At 39.8% G+C, this 19294-nt stretch overlaps 1 protein-coding gene across 1 annotated transcript in view; it reads right to left on the reverse strand.

Annotated features, from left to right (window-relative positions):
* myo3a (myosin IIIA) overlaps window positions 1–16677 on the reverse strand; it is a 390102-nt gene extending 373425 nt beyond the window's left edge. The window contains exons 1-2 of the mRNA XM_039753913.1: window positions 16501–16677; window positions 2240–2374 (exon numbers count right to left, since the gene is read on the reverse strand). Coding sequence (XP_039609847.1) covers window positions 2240–2374; window positions 16501–16668 — 303 coding nt within the window. The 5' untranslated portion in view covers window positions 16669–16677. The remainder of the gene's footprint in view (window positions 1–2239; window positions 2375–16500) is intronic.
* Between the last annotated feature and the right edge of the window lie 2617 nt (window positions 16678–19294).

The raw sequence follows: 19294 nt of genomic DNA on the forward strand, positions 1-19294 counted from the left end.
AAGAGGGCTGGGGGGTCTCGTGGCCTCGGAACCCCTGCAGAGTTTTTTTTTTCTGTCCTCCCGGCCATCAGACCTTACTTTATTGTATGTTTTTTAGTATTGCCTAATCTTATTTTTATATTTCTATTTTTTTATTATTTTTTCATTCCTCATCTTGTAAAGCATTTTGAGCTACATCATTTGTATGAAAATGTGCTATAGAAACAAATGTTGTTGTTGTTGTATGATGCAATGGCAGCCATTTTTGCACCAGCACACTCACCACACATTGGTTGTTAAGTGGTGAAGGGGTGAGGGACAGTTAACCAGTTAGAGACAGGGAATGATTAGGGAGCCAACCGACATGAATTTAGCCTGGAAATCAGGTACACCTTACTCTTTATGAAGGATGCCCACAGAGAGTCAGGAACTCAATTTTACATCTCATCCGTAGGATGGCACCATTTTAACAGCACAGATTCCCCATCACTGCAGTGCGACATTGGGGTCCACACACAGAGCACAGGGTAAGCACCCCATGCCAGCCTTGGCAACACCTCTTCCAGCAGTAACCCAAGCTTTTCCTTTGTTGGTCTCCCATCCAAATACCAGCTGGGCCTCAAAAGACTTAGCTTCAGGTGAATTATCTGTTCTGAAGTGTGATACAGCTGCTGGGGGAGTGATACCCACCTGAAGTGGAGATGAAAAAAGGGGGATCAGTTTATTGTGAAATGAATTGTGATTTTGGGCTCATGGACACCTGAGGATCACCTTCCAGGCTCAGGCAAGACATGAAATACCCCGCCAGGGCAAGAGGAGGTTCCAACGCTAACAATGCCACCTCTTGTCTCTTCCCTCGCTTTATGAAGCTACCCAGAGATGGAACCTCAGCCACACCCCCATTCAGCCAAACCAAGCTTCTTCCGGTCGGAATGACATAAATTAAGGGGCTCCTGGAAGGCATCTCAGTCTTAGAAATACAATCCCCCACAATGGAGCTACCTGACTTAAGCCCTCTTGAGGAGAGCCGACAGTTTTGAGAAGCTGCGAGGCTAATTATAATGCCTTATTTCTGTTGTGCCACCATCTGCTGATTATAGTTCGTCATTCTGGATATTGGCAGTAAACCGGCTGGATGGGTCCGCACCCCAACTTTTCTTTGGATCTTCTCTCTCTCATTTGCATCTCACAATGTATAAATATATATAGTTGTTTGATAGTGTAGTAGATAAAGATGCTATCTTACATTCAGTACACCACTGTTATAAACAGAGCGACATCATCTAAAATTTGAATGTCCGGGTGCAATCTTCTGCTGTGGAGACCATCACTATACTAATCAGTCTTAAGGCAACAATTCTAAACCCTATTTTTGCCTATTCCTGAATCTGAAAGCAAGAGTCACCAGAACAAAGAGAGTTTGATCGGCGTAAACTTCACCTTTGAATTTTTAGATGATCCAGGAGAATTCAAGAAGCCCCTCAGGCAATCCAGCACCAGGCTGTAGGATGTACACAGGAAGAGCACACATTGAGAGGTGCCATTAAGTGGTAATATACTGTACAGGACTATCTGCAGAGTATAAGTTGGAGACAAGTCCAGATAGGATGAACCAAAGAGTGTGGTGGTAAACAATGGAGCGTAATGTCTGTCGGAGTTGAAGTTCTAGACAGATAAACAAGTAATGGCTTACCACCAGGATACTGTGACAATATATAGAAATGTAAAACTACAATGGTCATAGATGTAGCAACCATCAGAAGAAAAGAATATAAGAAGATGGAGAAATATTAGAGATTGAAAGAGGGCTAGAGAAAATGTGGAAGATGGAAACAAATTTAGTCCCATTGGTAACAGAAGTATTTATGGCAATAGAGACTAAGCTAGAAGAGTGTCAACTCTCTGGATGGAGGACTTCCACCAGCAAAGGGGGTAAAATGAGGAACAGGTTATTGAGTTGGTTTCCCACAAACTGTTGAAGTCAATGGAGAAATCAACCAAGTACGGTAAAGAACTGATCACCTTACCCTCCACAACATTTTTTACAACACATATGGCAGAGAAAACTTGCAAGTTTGAATTGCTAGGAATTATATAACAGACGGACATCAGGACTGAGGGACAACTTTCAATAAGATCAAAAGCACCGCATATAGTAAACCAAAATGAAAATGGTGAGCTGAACAAACAACGCAATAACAAAATGGTGCCATGTACTGCATCATGGCCCTTAATAGGTAGAGAATAATAAGTAAATTACCTCAAGAACAAGCCATAGTTGATCTCCATTTTTCACATCTCTTTTGTAGAACATGCCAAAAAACTTCACCACATTGGGATGATCAGAGAGTGCTTTTAGAATGTTGTATTCTGCTTCTATCTCCTCGTCAATATCCTGAAAATAAAAGTTTGTATATTTTTCAGTAACTTTTACAGCATTTAAAAATACGAAAATTATTAATTATTGCACATTTAAAATCTAATACTCAGGCTAATGTAAAAAGTATTGAAACAGAGATCCTGCTTTTAGATAAGGGCTAATAAGGGACATTTTTCAGCCATTTTTTAAATTTATTGTAGCAGATAAAGGACACAGCTCAGTAATCTATACTAATAAAAGGCAAAGCCCTCACTGACTGACTGACTGACTCACTCACTCACTCATCACTAATTCTCCAACTTCCCGTGTAAGTAAAAGGCTGAAATTTGGCAGGCTCATTCCTTACATGTTACTTACAAAAGTTAAGCAGGTTTCATTTTGAAATTCTACACGTATCGGTCATAACTGAATCCTACTTACGTACATATATACGGCCATAGCCTGCAGCTCGGTCACAGTGTACGGTGGAGTTGCGTCCCCCATCACCACGCCTCCCACGTAATTGGCTGCTTGTGTATATTGTGTCCTCAATTCCCACGCCTCCCACGTAATTGACTGCCCAATCATTGTGGTACATTTTCTGATTCGGCTAGACGGAAACAAGTTCATCACACTGTCGCTAAATACTCGCAGAGAAATCCACAAGTTAATAGACACGCTGTCACTAAAATACTCGCAGGCAAATCCACAACTTCATAGAGACGCTGCCGACAAGAAAGCAGGAAAGAAAGAAAGCAAGGTAAAGAAAAGGAAAGAATATCTTATTTATAAACGGCGCAAATATATTCACATGAACCTATATTACAACTATATACACATATAAATTAGACACCCAGACACACACAATCCCCACACGTTCCCCAGTCCTTTATCTGAACTTTTGATTTATATAAAGGAGAGTTGGGATCCGAGAGACTGTGTTTGTGGAGGGATGGAGAGTTAAGGCGGGTGGGGGAGTCACGTCATCATCTCCCCTCCCATTCACCTCATTTCATTCACTTCATTTCGCTCCGAGCTGAGCTCCGCAGCTAACGCGGTCTTGCGGAAACAACTTTGTGACGCTGCCGCCAAATACTCACAGAAAAATCCACAAGTTAATAGACACGCTGTCACTAGAGTTTCTCCACACTCTGAATCCTCCAGGCACTCCTGAGCATAATCTAATTTTGAAGGTTGGGGCACCAATAATGTTACTGAAAAACTTACAGCCACCGAAACTTTGTAACGGCACGAGACATCAGGGGCCTCATGTATAACGCCGTGCGTAGAACTCGCACTATAACATGGCGTAAGCACAAAAGCCGAAATGTGCTTACGCACAGAAAAATCCAGATGCAGGAATTTGTGCGTACTCCAACTTCCACGTTCTTCCGTTACATAAATCCCGATCAGCGTGAAAACTAACACTCGTGCACGCGCATTTTGTAACGCCCCAAATCCTCCCAGAATTACGCCTATTTGAATATGCAAATCAATATAAATCGCCCTTAAGCGCAGCCTTCTGTGAAAAGACAATGGGAAAAGCACAGGGAAAATATAAGAATTTCAGCGAATATAAAGTGGAGGCAAAGGAAAAACATACTATTTGTTCAAATAAACCGTGGTATAATCAACAAAATGAAGCTGATTGAGTGACATAGCGTGTTGGAGAAACTTGAAAGCTCACATTCACAAAATCGCACAGTGCCGGAAATAAAAAAGAAGTCACATATCAAAGTTGCCGTGAAAAGAAGAGTTGTAAGCCCACTGTCTGAGTGTCATATGAAAGTTTATTAGGGTACAGAGAAAAAAGGTAAACAGTAGGGAAAAAGCACGAAATGTAAACTTCAATCTCGACATTTCCACTTTAATCACGTAGTTTATTTTGTCATTTAGTAGAACATTATAAACTTCATCTTAAAATCGTTTAATTAACCAGTTTCTCAAATCACATCGTAATTAAAGTAGCACGTTAAATGCTTTGTTTTGTATTTGATCTTCTACTCGTATGTGATCTATGTGTGTAAATCACTACTTGCTTCTTAAACTGGCTCTCTTCCTCCATCTGGACACAGAGTCCATTACATTTGTGATATTACAGCTCTCTGAATAACTAAAATACTGAGATGTATACGTGATGTCATTTTCATGATGATAGGAGCTAAAGCACATTATTAAACATGTGTTTCATGAGACTCGTGCTCATGACAAGCATTTATCTTTTGTCGAAATGTGTCGCTGCGTTTTTAGCTGTGTTGTTATTTTCTCTTTCTGTTTTATATTCAATATATATTGGCGTAGCAGTCACTGCAGTCCTTGCTTTTCTTTCCCCAAGTAACCGATTGCCACACAATCAGCTCTGTAATAGACGTTAAGCCATCTGTAAGCTTAGCGCAGATTCTTCAAAATGTTTAAGGAACATTGAAATATCTTCGTAGTACATGTTTAATTATTCTATCCTTCACGACACTCCCAGTGAAGAATATAGATTATTTAAATGAAGTTAAAGTTTTATGTGTATAATTTAACAAACATATTTTGCTGCATTTCACCTTAAAAATTATATCGTCATCACATGTAAATACGCGCTTTATAAAGTGGCTCAGGTTGTGAGATATTATAACTGTAGTGCAAGTTTGCAGTGGGGTGATTGTACTTATAAATACAAACAGTTCTACAAGGAGCAATTGATTGAGTGCATTTAAAGTTCTTGGGATTAAACTGTTTCTGAACTGCGAGGTCCGTACAGGAAAGGCTTTAAAACGTTTTGCAGTGGCTGACACAGCGTGTCCTTAAAGCTGTATACAGATAATTCTCTTTCCGATCAGCTGCTGTGATTCACACTCAGATACAGTGATATAAATACTCCGAGTCGTGCAGTGAGAGTAATATGGAAAAAGATGATCCGCTGTGGCAACTCCTAACGGGAGGAGCTGAAAGAAGAAGAAGAAGAAGAAGAAGAAGGTGCAGTGAGAGTAACAACGCTAAAGCAGTTATGGTATTTGGAATACTGTACTATGGCTGTTCCCTGGACCATTATTATGTTACGAGTTAATTACAATCAGATGCATTACACTAATAAACAATATGCGGTTAGTTTCAGTGTATTTATAAAGCCGCGTCATGAAAATAATGAGTAATCACACAGGAACAGTACCATTGCTTTGACGCTGGGTGCCGCCAGTTTGCAAAACCGAGCGGAGAACTTGTGTACGACAAGGCATGAGGTACCGTGGAAAAGTGCGTGGCTTTACGCCAAGTGTAGGTTTTATACATCGCGATTTGAACGTGGAAAAGTTCTTATGCAACATTTCTGTGCGTACGCACCGTTTATACATGAGGCCCCAGGTCACGTGTCTGCAAAAGAACCTAATTGAGGCAACTATTTTTACTGGCAGTTGCTCAAGGGAGAGAGTTTGTATTCCTCGCATCCCCATTATACCCTCTGATCTCCCATTTCATTTCAAATGCCTCCAATTTCCAGTAAGGCTCTGCTTTGCGATGATAATTAATAAGTCTCAGGGACAGACCCTACAAAAGAATGCCATTGATTTCAGGCAAGATTGCTTTTCACATGGCCAACTATACATTGCATGCTCAAGAGTAAGCTCACATAGCTTGGTCATATTACAACCGGAGTTCCGAACTGACAACGTGGTATACAAAGAGATCCTTAACAAATGCGAAGCGCGGGTATTTTGCTAGTCTTATATATAAAGCAGACTGTAACAGTCTTGTGGTCTTGTATATATGTTATCATCCAGTTGACGCTCATAACTTTTCTGGTATTCTCCGTAAATTGGCCATTAGTTGTTACGACGCTGGGAAAATAGCATCGCAAAGGAAGGTAACTATGTAAAAAAGTGATTTCATTTGTTTTTGAAATTTTTAATAAATAGAGTTTAAAAAAACTGCGGAAACGTTTTGAATGTCCCTCAGGCAATACACAGTCCCAAAAGCACTAAATACCAACAACACTCTTTGTTCTACCAGCACTCCTCCTCACCAATCTTTGGACTCTTCCCACCCGACTCTAGCCACTGAGGTGGTAGTTTCTGGCTCCTTTTATAGTTCATCCGGAAGTGCACCAGGTGCTTGATCCCCGAGTTCCGGCTGCACTTCCGGATGTGATGAATATGTTGCCCATACAAGCTCAGGAGTCCCAAACACAGCACCCCCTGGCAGTGCCTGCGGGACCCAACAGGGCTGCACCCAACTCCAATTCTCAGGATGCCCTGCGGGAACCCGAGGCACTGCTCCACCCCAGGAAGGTGGCCATCTGGTGTCCAGGGGGAGATATTGCAGTGTCCAGGGCTGCTCTTCCTGAATATAGCGTGCAGGGGCTTCCCGGCTGGGTATGGACACCAGACGCCTGTCACAATTTATATATATACTAGCAGAATACCCGCGCTTCGCAGCGGAGAAGTAGTGTGTTAAAGAAGTTATGAAAAAGAAAAGCAAACATTTTAAAAATAACGTAAGATGATTGTTAATGTAATTGTTTTGTCATTGTCATGAGTGTTGCTGGCATATATATATATATATATATATATATATATATATATATATATATATATATATATATATATACTGTATATACACACACACATATATACATACTGTATATACACATATATATACAAATCTACATATATATATCCACATATATATATATTAGGTGGGACTCGATTAAAAAATTAATCCAATTAATTAGAGGCTGTGTAAGAATTAATCTTGATTAATCGTATGTAATCGACACGTAAATTTGCCCCAAATCGCAAATGTTTTTTTTTTAATTTAAAAGGGTTTTAGTGGGTGACAGAATCAAATAATAGACATGGACATGAATATTGTAAACTCAAGCTATTTTAATTTATGAAAAAAAGCCTTTAAACTGCATTTGAATTCAAAACAGAAACAAAAATATCATCCCTGGTTAAAATTGGGCAGACTTAAAATAAAGTGGTAGTTTAAGTACTTTAAGTACATTTTCAGAATAGTATTGTCTTTAAATAATAATAACCAAAATTTCAACATAAAGTGCAGTTTTTCTTCTTAAAAAATAAGTCAGAAACATAAAAGGTAATTTGACCAACTTAATCTTTAAACTCTGAGTAACATTAGCCAAAATTATTTTGTACATTAGGCTAAAACAGTGTGATCATTGAACATTTTGTAATTAGATGTATTTAGAATTACTAACGGTCACGGAAGTCCAATGATCCCCAGTAAGAGCCACAAAGTCCGCTTTCTGTAATGCATCTAATTTTGCTTGCTTTTCAGTGTGCACAAAACCATGCTTTTATCAAGGCTTCGCTCGGGTAGTCGAAATGATCAGTCGTAGGAAGCGCTTTATTCCGACTCTAACATTTTTGTAGCTGTGATGTGTGCATCAGTGTAATGGATGTACCAGGAAATCATGCATTGACAAAAGTTCCCGCTTGCTTGGAATTGAAAGTGTGATTAAATGCGTTATTTTTAACGCGTTATGGAGTACATGCATGAAGCTTCTCAGCTGTGCTTGTGCTAATAAAGGGAAACATTTTAAAAATAACGTAACATGATTCTGAGTTAACCTAATATTTTTCATACGTCCCAAACCAAGGAGATGCGAAGGTAAAATGAATCGGTAGCGCTACGACATACTCAGTGCATCCCTCTCGGAATCGAACCTCGAATGTCGCATTAGAGGCTTAAGACTCTACAATTAGCCACAGCGTGTGGCTTGTCTATGCGAGTATGTATTGTAGATCGGGTATATATATACATTTATATATATATACCGCGTATCGCAGTGGAGAAGTAGAAGTTATGAAAAGAAAAGGGAACATTTTAAAAATAACGTAACATGATTGTCAATATACAGTAATTGTTTTGTGAGTGTTATTGAATGTTGCTGTCATCAAGGATTTGATTATCATTATTTCTTTCAATCAGGTCGTATTTGTAGGATGTGTTGTGTTCAAGTTACATTCCGTGTTTGTCAATCGTTGTAAAGATAAGAGGTTTCATTCATCGATTAGTTTCTTACTGCATCAATAAACAGCTCGTCTTCCTCTTTATCTGAGATGTGACAAACTGCATGCACGGGTTTTTTACACTGTCTTCCTTTAGCAGGACATTCACTTTTTCCACCGTGTGCTTTGTTTCCGCAGTAGCTGCACTTATGAATATGATTCTATGTATCAGACGCTTCATATTTTTTTGCTGCCTTCTCAATTGTGTAATTCGGTTTTGTTCAGCACTCTTTGGAACTGTTGCTTTTGTCTGTGCACTGCGTCAGTTCACGTGAGCCGCTTGGTGTTCTTGCATCAAAGGTTCCCAGCTGTGCTGGTGCCATCTCGTGTAATGTCAGCTAAGACCCGGCACTTAAAAGTTTCTCTCGCAGTTTCAATGAGTCTGTGCCAAACACCACCCTGACCATCTCATCTTCCTCTGCATAAGCACAGTCCTTCACACGTGAATATTTACCGGCAGTGTTTGTATTGGATTGCCGCTGATGGACGGCCTTATATGGGCAGGCACTAAATTACAAACGCTAGTGGCAGCCTGTCTATGAACTTAATTTAATATAAACTTACGGTTCACGCCGTGCTTTGTTTCCGCAGTAGCTGTACTTATGAATATGCTTGTATGCATCATTTGCTTCATAATGTTTTTCTGCCTTCTCAATTGTGAAATGGCGTTTTGTGCTCATCGCTGTTTGGAGTTCTTCCTTGTTCTCTACGTACTTACGTAGGAGGCGTGATGATGTCACACGAAACTCCGCCCCCCACGGCCATCTCCAACTCAACTCCATTACATTATATGTAGAAAAATAGGTTCCAGTTATGACCCTTACGCATAGAATTTCGAAATGAAACCTGCCCAACTTTTGTAAGTAAGCTGTAAGGAATAAGCCTGCCAAATTTCAGCCTTCTACCTACACGGGAAGTTGGAGAATTAGTGATGAGTCAGTGAGTGAGTGAGTGAGTGAGGGCTTTGCCTTTTATTAGTATAGATTGTCACACACTTGCACATGGGAGGCAGTCTATGGGCTTAATTTAGAGTAAAACACCAGGTAAGGGGTTGGATGAAGTGCACTAATGTCTCCTCTCTCTCTGCAAGTAAAAACTGACTACAGCCTAACCAATTTCCACTTCCCTCTCCAGACCACGCCCTCCTGCTGACCTCACTTCTGCCAGTTCCCTGTTGGACTTTCCTCTTCCTTTCCACTACCTATAAAAGCAGACACTTGCTGCCCTCAGTCAGTTCCATTCAGTACTCAGTCTTTTGAGATCATTCTATGGAGCAAAACTTCTGACAATATAAGGGGTGGAAACCCAAATCTTTTTCGTGTTTTTGTGCTCTCTTTGATTATATATATATATATATTGTCACGCACGCGCGAATAGGAGTCCGCGGACGGACCTTAACATGCTTCGGAAGACGTTTGCCGGCAGGGAGTGGCGGGGTACTAACCTTTCTCCTTTGCTTTCTTACAGAAAAAAAGACGCTCTGCAACCATAAGCCTCATTTGCCCTCAGCACGTTACTTCCGCCCTTCCTCCGCCATTGTTCCTGACGTCATCAATTCCATCTTCCCTCACGGTTCTTTCCCAGCATTCCTCCACTTCCGGCTCCTCCTACATAAAATGGCCGCCGACGGCATCTTCGGCGTCAGCATATAAACCTGTTTTTGTTTATATTTTTGACCTGTTTTTTTTGACTGAATTGTGGATTTTTCTGCAATATACGGGGCCGGAAACCCCAAACCTTTATGCTGCTTGTTGTTGCAGTACTGCATTAAAATTTTTATTAAGAAGAAAATTAAACCTTTTGAAACTGACGGAAAATATGCCAATAATTATTTGTTAAAGATCTCTTTGTATACCACATTGTGAGTTATATTATATACTAGCAAAATACCCGCGCTTCGCAGCGGAGAAGTAGTGTGTTAAAGAAGCAATGAAAAGAAAAGGAAACATTTTGAAAATAACGTAACCTGATTGTCAATGTAATTGTTTTGACACTGTTGTGAGTGATGAGTGTTGTTGTCATATATATATATATATATATATATATATATATATATATATATATATATATATTTACACACACACACATAAACATATATATATATATACATATCTATACATATACACATATATACATACATATATATCTACATACATACACACACACATATATAAACATATATATACATATACATACATATCTACATATATACACACACAGCTATTTCAGATCAGTGCAATACGCTGTTTGTTAAAACGGTTGACTCCCGCTCTTACGTGCAATAAAAAATCAAATCATTCAGTTGTCTTTGCTCATATGTCATTTTAGAGCTGGACGCCTGGCATCTTTTTTTGTCAACAAGTTCGTTTCTGTTTGGTGTGAAGTTCTGTGTTGTGGAGATTCTCAGGATGGATTGCAGGTGCTCATCAGTGAGGCGACTCCTGTGTGCTGTTTTGTTATTCTTTATCACTGAGAAGAGCTTCTCACACAGATATGTGCTACCAAACATGCACAAGGTTCGAGACGCATGTAGACGGACTTTTTTTGTTCTTCAAAGTCACCAAAGCGCCGTGCAAACTCAGTGCAATAACTCTAGTAAGCGGTAAGTGTTCGGCAAGGCAGCTGAAGCGCTGCATTATGGGATCTGTAGTTTATTGTGTTACCAGCGCTTCATATACCCGGCTTTAATAACAATAATACAGTATATAAAATGATCTCGCGGGCGGATATAATTACACGCCGGTCCGGATGTGGCATGCCCTTGAGTTTGACACATATGGACTAAATAGAACTTGAAAAGATATATTTTTTCAAATGTGATCGCGCAATTCAGATAGAGTTGACGCAAGACTACAGCCTGCATGCCTCAATGAGTCATCCTCTCCTCGCTCTTACTTTTTTACCGTTCATCTAATGAATACACTGAGTATGGCTTTACCAAAACAATCATTGATGGCGAATAAACTATCCATTATTCGAGTATGTAGAGCGGGATATATATATATACATATATATATACCCGCGATCGCATGAGAAGTAGTGTGTTAAAAAAGGTAGAAAAAGAAAAGGGAACATTTTAAAAATAACGTAACATGACTGTCAATATACAGTATTTGTTTTGTGAGTGTTACTGAGTGTTGCTGTCATCAAGGATTTGATTATCATTATTTCTTTCAATCAGGTTCGTATTTGTAGGATGTGTTGTGTTCAAGTTACATTCCGTGTTTGTCAATCGTTGTAAAGATGACAGGTTTCATTCATCGATTCGTTTCTTACTGCATCAATAAACAGCTCGTCTTCTTCTTTATCTGAGACCTGACACACTGCATGCACGGGTTTTTTTTACACTGTCTTCCTTTAGCGGGACATTGACTTTTTCCACCGTGTGCTTTGTTTCCACAGTAGCTGCATTTATGAATATGCTTATCAGACGCTTCATATTTTTGCTGCCTTTTCAATTGTGTAATTCGGTTTTGTTCAGCTCTTTGGAACTGTTGCTTTTATCTGTGCACCGCGCCAGTTCACGTGAGCCACTCGGTGTACTTGCATCGAAGGTTCCCAGCTGTGCTGGTGCCATCTCGTGCTATGTCCATAGCTTTATTTAATGTTACCTTAGTCCTGGCACTTAAAACTTTCTCTCGCAGTTTCGCTGAGTTTGTGTCAAACACCACCCTGACCATCTCATCTTCCTCTCCATAAGCACAGTCCTTCACCCGTGAATATTTAGTGGGAGTTTGCTATTGGATTGCCGCTGACGGACGGCCTTATATGGGCAGGCACTAAATTACAAACGCCAGCGCAGCCTGTCTATGAACTTAATTTAAAGTGTAGGTTTACATCGTGCTTTGTTTCCGAAGTAGCAGAACTCATGAATATGGTTGTATATGTCACTGCCGCTTCTTATTGTTTCGCTGCCTTCTCAATTATATAATGCATGTTTTCTTCAGCGCTTTTTTGAGGTCTTCCTGGTTTTCTATGTGCTGCGTGATTACGTGGGAGGCGTGATGATGTCACACGAAACTCCCCACGGCGTTGAAGCTCATCTCCATTACAGTAAATGGAGAAAAACTGCTTCAAGTTATGACCATTACGCGTAGAATTTCGATATATAAAACCTGCCCAACTTTTGTAAGGAAGCTGTAAGGAATGAACCTGCCAAATTTCAGCCTTCCACCCACACGGGAAGTTGGAGAATTAGTGATGAGTCAGTGAGTGAGTCAGTGAGTGAGTCAGTGAGTGAGTCAGTGAGTGAGTGAGGGCTTTGCCTTTTATTAGTATAGATTATTATATTATGAGCAAGCTGTGCGCTGAGCTTACTCTTGAGCATGTAACGTACAGTTGGCCATGCGAACAGTAATCTTGTTTCAAATCTCACAGCTTGTATTGCTGCTGTCATAATCGGTTTGAGTTTCATGGTTTGTTTCAATTACGACACTATTTGCAGGATTTGTTGTGTTGAAGTGACATTCGGCATCTGTCAAGTGTTGTAAGCACACAACCGGTTTCATCGATAACTTCACATCCAGCTTTTAAGAGTTTAAACATTCATAAACATCAAAGTGTCCACTACTGAAATCGTCACCTGTGAATCTAAGATGTTTAAGAGGCATTGGCGGTTGTCCAAAGGTGTAAAATATTTGGCCATTTCGGTACACTTGAAAGCGACAACCAAACAATTCAGCAGCAGCCATCAACTCACATGCAAAACCATAGGTGAAGGGCTTAAGCATTTCACTCTTCCAGTGCTCCTGTGTAGTATAATTATCTCCTGTACCATCATCAGTCCACACCTTGAACCTGTCCCAGTCATTCAATACATAAGACACAATGTTCCTCCGGATATCAAGAGTGAGCCTGATATGGCCGTGCAATATGTAACAAAGAGAATGGAAAAGGTAGGTGGTATCTCCGGGCATGGAAACCACTCGGTAAGTGACAGTTCTTTGATCGATGGTGATCACCTCGATAGACATGGTAATGGGGGTACGGTTGGAACGATAAAGAAAATGGGTACCGAAACAATGTAAAGCAAGTCTAAAATATCTACACAATAACTATAATCTTAATAAATGAACAATAAAACAGTGGAGAAGCCGTGGATTAAATAAAAAGGCTGTAGTTATCAGCAGGGAGACGTGAATCCCGTGGAGAAGCAATGAAGGGAATGTAGAGACTGGAGCGACGGACGGCCTTATATAGGCAGGTAGCCAACAACATGGGAGGCTATGGACGTATATATGTACATAAGTAGGATTCATGGGCCCATAAGTAACAAAGACCATTGAAAAGTTCAATATGGCGGCCGACAGTGGCATCATACCACCAAAATAAGTATGTACATTGGTTTCGGTTAGCGCAGGGAAGCCGCCTACCAAATTTCGTGAAGATGGGGCCATAAATAAGACAGTTCAACATGGCGAATGCTGTCAACCGTTATGACCGTTACGCATAGAATTTCGAAATGAAACCTGCTTAACTTTTGTAAGTAAGCTGTAAGGAATGCGCCTGTCAAATTTCAGCCTTCTACCTACACGGGAAGTTGGAGAATTAGTGACGTTGGAAAGTTCAATATGGTGGCTGACAGTGGCGTCATACCACCGAAATAAGTATGTACATTGGTTTCGGTTAGCGCAGGGAAGCCGCCTACCAAATTTCGTGAAGATGGGGCCATAAATAAGAAAGTTCAACATTGCGGACGTTGTCGACCGTTATCGACTGTTATGACCGTTACGTGTAGAATTTCGAAATGAAACCTGCTTAACTTTTGTAAGTAAGCTGTAAGGAATGAGCCTGCCAAATTTCAGTCTTCTACCTACATGGGAACTTGGAGAATTAGTGATGAGTGAGTCAGTGAGTGAGTGAGGGCTTTGCCTTCTATTAGTATATATATATATATATATATATATATATATATATATATATATATATATATATATATATATATATATATATATATATATAATATAGTTGCGGGTGGCTGGGGTGGTACCCAGCCAGGATGCCCAGAAGGACCGAAGGAGGGATTATGCTTTCTCCGGACCACGAGGGGGCTACCACCCTTGTGGCTATGGGGACCATGGGAAAGGAGCATGGAAGCTCAACCCAATAGGGGCCCATGATCACCGCCAGGGGGCGCCCAAATGCCTGAGGAGCCCTGGATGTCAGCACTTCCGCCACACCCGGAGATGCTGGGGGAACAATTACCTGGGACACCTGGAGTGCTTCTGGGTGCACAGCCGGCACTTCCACCACACCAGGGAGTGCCGGCAGAAGTTCATTGGGAGGCACCTGGAGCACGTCCGGGTGAATATAAAAGGGGATGCCTTCCTGCATTCACTAGCTGGAGTCGGGTGATAGAGGACAAAGCTCAGAGGAGAGGAACGGAAGTGGTGAAGAAAGACGGGACTTTTGAGAAGCCCGGACTGAGGGTGTGTGGTGCAGGGCACTGGGTTGTTGTAAATAGTTGTAAATAAACGTGTGTGGTGTTTTGAACCATTGGTGTCTGCTTGTCTGTGCCGAGGCTGGTCTGCACACCATATACTCTTTCTATATATAAACAGTTTATACATTTCAAAAACATTTAATTGAAATCATTTACATATTAAAGTGGAAAGGAAAATGTTGAAGTGCCTTATTATTACAGGGGTTCTTCAAAATGATGAATTACTAAGCAGTGTAATGATTTAATTTGCCCTTTAATTTCCTTTGTGGAAGTAAACTATTATTTTCAGATATCTTTCTCCTGAGACTATACATGCCAATCATTGTGTAATCAGAAGCTTGCTGCTCAGAACATATGCTGCTGTAGCTGTTTCTCTAACATCAGCCAATCCCAATTTATTCAAAATATATTAATTTTTCATACTGACCTGCCCTATTGACTTTAAATAATTAGGGTCCAGCTGAATTCCACCTTTCTGACCAGAATTCCTTTCTTTTCTGATGGACATATACAGAGAGTGACGGCATTCATAATTAAGAGTGTGAATGCCTTTTGTTTGGCAAATTATACACATTTTTGCATTCTATTCTTTTCGAAAACCATATTTAACCCGAGCTGATTTTTATTTTTTAAAGAGTGTTTGAAGTTCAAAGTCTGCATTTAGCACTGGTGGATTTCCTTTTATAAATTCAGTTTGATCTTTTCAATTAGAAAAAGGCAGTTAAAGAGTCTGATTATCATTGAATATATTTTAAATAATAAAACAATGAAAATATATAATTATTAAATAGCATTGTTATTCTTAAAACTGGAAAATACCTTCTTTTTAAAATAATCTTATTTATGGTGACAAGCACAGTATATTGAACAAGCACCCTAATTTTATATTTAACAGAAAAATATAACTACATGCTATAAACATATGCAAATAATAATAATAATAATTTATGCTTGAGTTAATCTTAGATTCAAAATAATATTAACAATACTAATAATTTATGCATGAATTATTTTATTTTACTTTTAGACAAATAAGAACGGACTCTTTTTATTAATGTAGTTCATGTTCAATACCTAATTTGCTTGAAATTGTATCTCTGCTTATTTTAAGTCAAATGTTCTGGTAATGTAAGAATATTATTACAATTTCCTAAATATTACCTTTTATATACAAACCAATTGTTGCTATTTATATGAGTACTACATTTATATAACATTTACATGTGGTGATTTATCTGGAAACCATAATAGTCTATTATATACTTAAAAAACAAAATAGGTTAATGTTAAATTATAAAATTGCTTCAGGGTAGAATGAACTTTTCAAATGTATTTTACCTTTTCTGCAGATGCATACTGACGCAGCTCTCATGACACTATATGTGATGCATTTATGTCAACTAAACAAAATGTCACAGAACTCCTTTGATTTAATTCCGTAGTACATAATTAACATTGTATTCCTTATTTGCACCACCTGATGGTGTGCGTGAGTGAAGGACTCTATTTACATTAATGATTGATTGATGGATTGATTGCTTAATTAATTGTAATTTAGAGATAAGGGCAATAAAGACAGAGCAGTAAATTTTAGCTTTAAGAACTGCACAGTCAAATGGGTGAAACACTTGTCAAAACAAATAATCTACAAAATATTTCCCTTATGCCATTTTAGTAGAATATTTATGAAACAGTCAACTTACATGTATCGGATCCAGTACTTTAACAGCTGCCTTACTTCCATCATATTTGTTGAGGACTTTGAAGACTTTGCCGTATGTTCCTTTTCCAATAGTTTCTGTGATTTCCCAAGTATCAGAAGGATCCGGAAAGTTGTCAAAAATAATTGATTTTCCTGTGAGTGGAAACATCCTTAGTGGTGATCTCCTATAAGCAAAATACAGAACAAATTACCACTGAAGACTGACATACTGTTGCTGTGTACGTCTCTGTCAGATAACAGTGATTTGTCTAAAACATCTAATTTTCCAAATTTCTACCGCAGGCATTTCATATGGATTGTATTTTTTTTTTCTGAATTTAAATTTTACCAGAATAGATTCATCATAAAGAACAGCTCGAAGCTTAAATGATTTTTTTTTTTTACTGTTAGCAATATGAACACTTTATGAGAAACACATTGTCACTTATTAGGGAGGCCTTTACTGGCAGAATAATTTCCACATGTACTTGTCAGCCTGCTTTGAAAAGCACTTCATGACAAACACAATAAATAGCGTAATTGAAATTATATTGTACCCAGAACAATAGATTTGATCTCCAGCTAAACAGAATTAAGGTAAAAGACGGGAGGCCTAGCAGCAGAATCAGGTACTTTTACACTGTATGACAGGAGAGTCTTGTTGAAATCCAGCAGCTTAGAGTGCAGTATATTTTATTCCTCTGAGAAAAATGGAAATAAAGACTGAATCATCCATTTATTTTATTCATTTTCTCTCAGCAGCACACCTGGTTGCTGCTAAGGAGGGCAATTATCAACCGCAGTTAAGCCTACAATCTCTGGACTAAGTGAGGCAGCCCACATCAGAAATGAAAGCCCTGTCAATAGAACATTAACAATGCAGAAAATACTGAACTCCGTACCCAGGAGCTGACAGGAAAATACATTAATCTATATACAAAATATGTATATATATATATATATATATATATATATATATATATATATATATATATATATATATATATATATATATACTGTATATATATATATATATACTGTATATATATATATATATATATAGTCGCAGGTGGCTGGGGGGACGCCCCGGAAGAGGGCTTACGCCAATCTCAGATTACATGTGGCCAACCACCCTGGATGCTATGGTCACCACCAGGGGGCGCCCCGATGAGCCCTGGACCTCCGCACTTCCGCCACACCCAGAAGTGCTGGGGGGAAAGAGGAGCGGGGACACCCGGAGTGCTTCCGGGTCCACAGCCGGCACTTCCGCCACACTGGGGAGTGGCGATGAAAGATTGCTGGGGAGCACCTGGAGCACATCCGGGTGATGATAAAAGGGGCTGCCTCCCTCCGTTGAGCAGCGAGAGTCGGGAGTGGAGTAGGACGGACCTCGGGAGGAGAGGTAAGGAGGCGGCCTGAAGTGTAAGGCCACTAAAACCACAAGTGACCAACTGATGAACTTAAAGGATGTGGTAAATGCTGATCCAAGCAAAATGTTGTAAGATGTAACGGTTTGAAATTCTTGTGCAACTAAAGTCATAAGACAAAGGCCCTATAAAAGATTTGGGACACCGACCCCTCGAGGCAGATGAAGGGCAGGTGTCCTAGGACTGTGCTTCTCTGTCATTTTACCCTTGCCTGGTGTGTATTAATAAAAGATTTTTTACTAACTTTAATTATATCTCTCTGTCTTCAGTCACAAGAAACGACACTATAGAAAAAGTGTCAACAGTTTCTGGCACCCGGACGTGGGGCAGGAGACGGCCGGCTGACTTCTCGAGCGGGAATACCTCAGCGATCCGTCTTCTTGAAGCGGACTGCCAATATTGTGAGCTCCGGCAGCAGTGCAAGCAGCTCTGACAAAAGTTAGGACTGTCCTGTCCTGAGATGGCTCCTGCGTGAGGAGTCCCCGGTCTCCTTCTGGTACAACCACGGTGACTGAGAAGGATTTCCTGACAGAGCTGACTAACACCCAATTTGGGGTAAGTACCGCCGGGGGTTTCCGTAAAAGATAGGCTGGAGGCGGGCTTGCTGTGGAATATAAAAAGTGACTGGGAATAGTAAACGGAAAAGAAATACCTTGTTTTAAGTCACTGCTGTTGGGAAAGATAGAATAGTACACTATCCTCCGGGAATTACAAAAAGGGAGAGTTACAACGGGATCTGGTGCGTGGCACACCCCTAAAGCACGAATAACTCAATTGGACGGAGGATAGAGAATGGAATAGAAGAATAACAGTTTAATAAAACAAGGGGAATAATAAACAAGTATGTACTGGAAATAAATATTTGCTTTCGCCGTGCACTGTGACAGTAACGAAGGAAACTTATGGTATTCCACTTCTGGGAATATAAAGGGGAACGTTGGAAGTGGGTGAGTGGCACACTCAGAAACCCAATAGTTCATTGAAGACAGAAGTGAGAATAGGACACGACAAGAGGGAATAAATCTGTCACAGCAATCGGGAGGAAAAAGCAAGGGAAAAAATGGGAACACATAACAGCAAGCCTGCCAATCGGCACCCCGAGGGTTCGAAGTCCTTAATGTTAGAAGGTTTATTTTTGGGAGGGTCACCAGGCTCCACATACTGGTGGAAAAAAAAAAAAAGGTCCCCTACAAGCTCATTGAAAAGAAGACAGGATTAGATTTTAAGAAGGCATGCAAAAAGTGGAATAAGCAAAGTTGGGGAGATGGCCACTGGAAGGAGCTGGAGACATGAATGAAGTACAGGAAATTAGAAAAATATTATGTAGAAATGCACAAGGATGTTGTATGTAGAAATGTACGAGGATGT

Source organism: Polypterus senegalus, chromosome 5 (genome assembly GCF_016835505.1).
Source record: "Polypterus senegalus isolate Bchr_013 chromosome 5, ASM1683550v1, whole genome shotgun sequence".
Lineage (NCBI taxonomy): Eukaryota > Metazoa > Chordata > Cladistia > Polypteriformes > Polypteridae > Polypterus > Polypterus senegalus.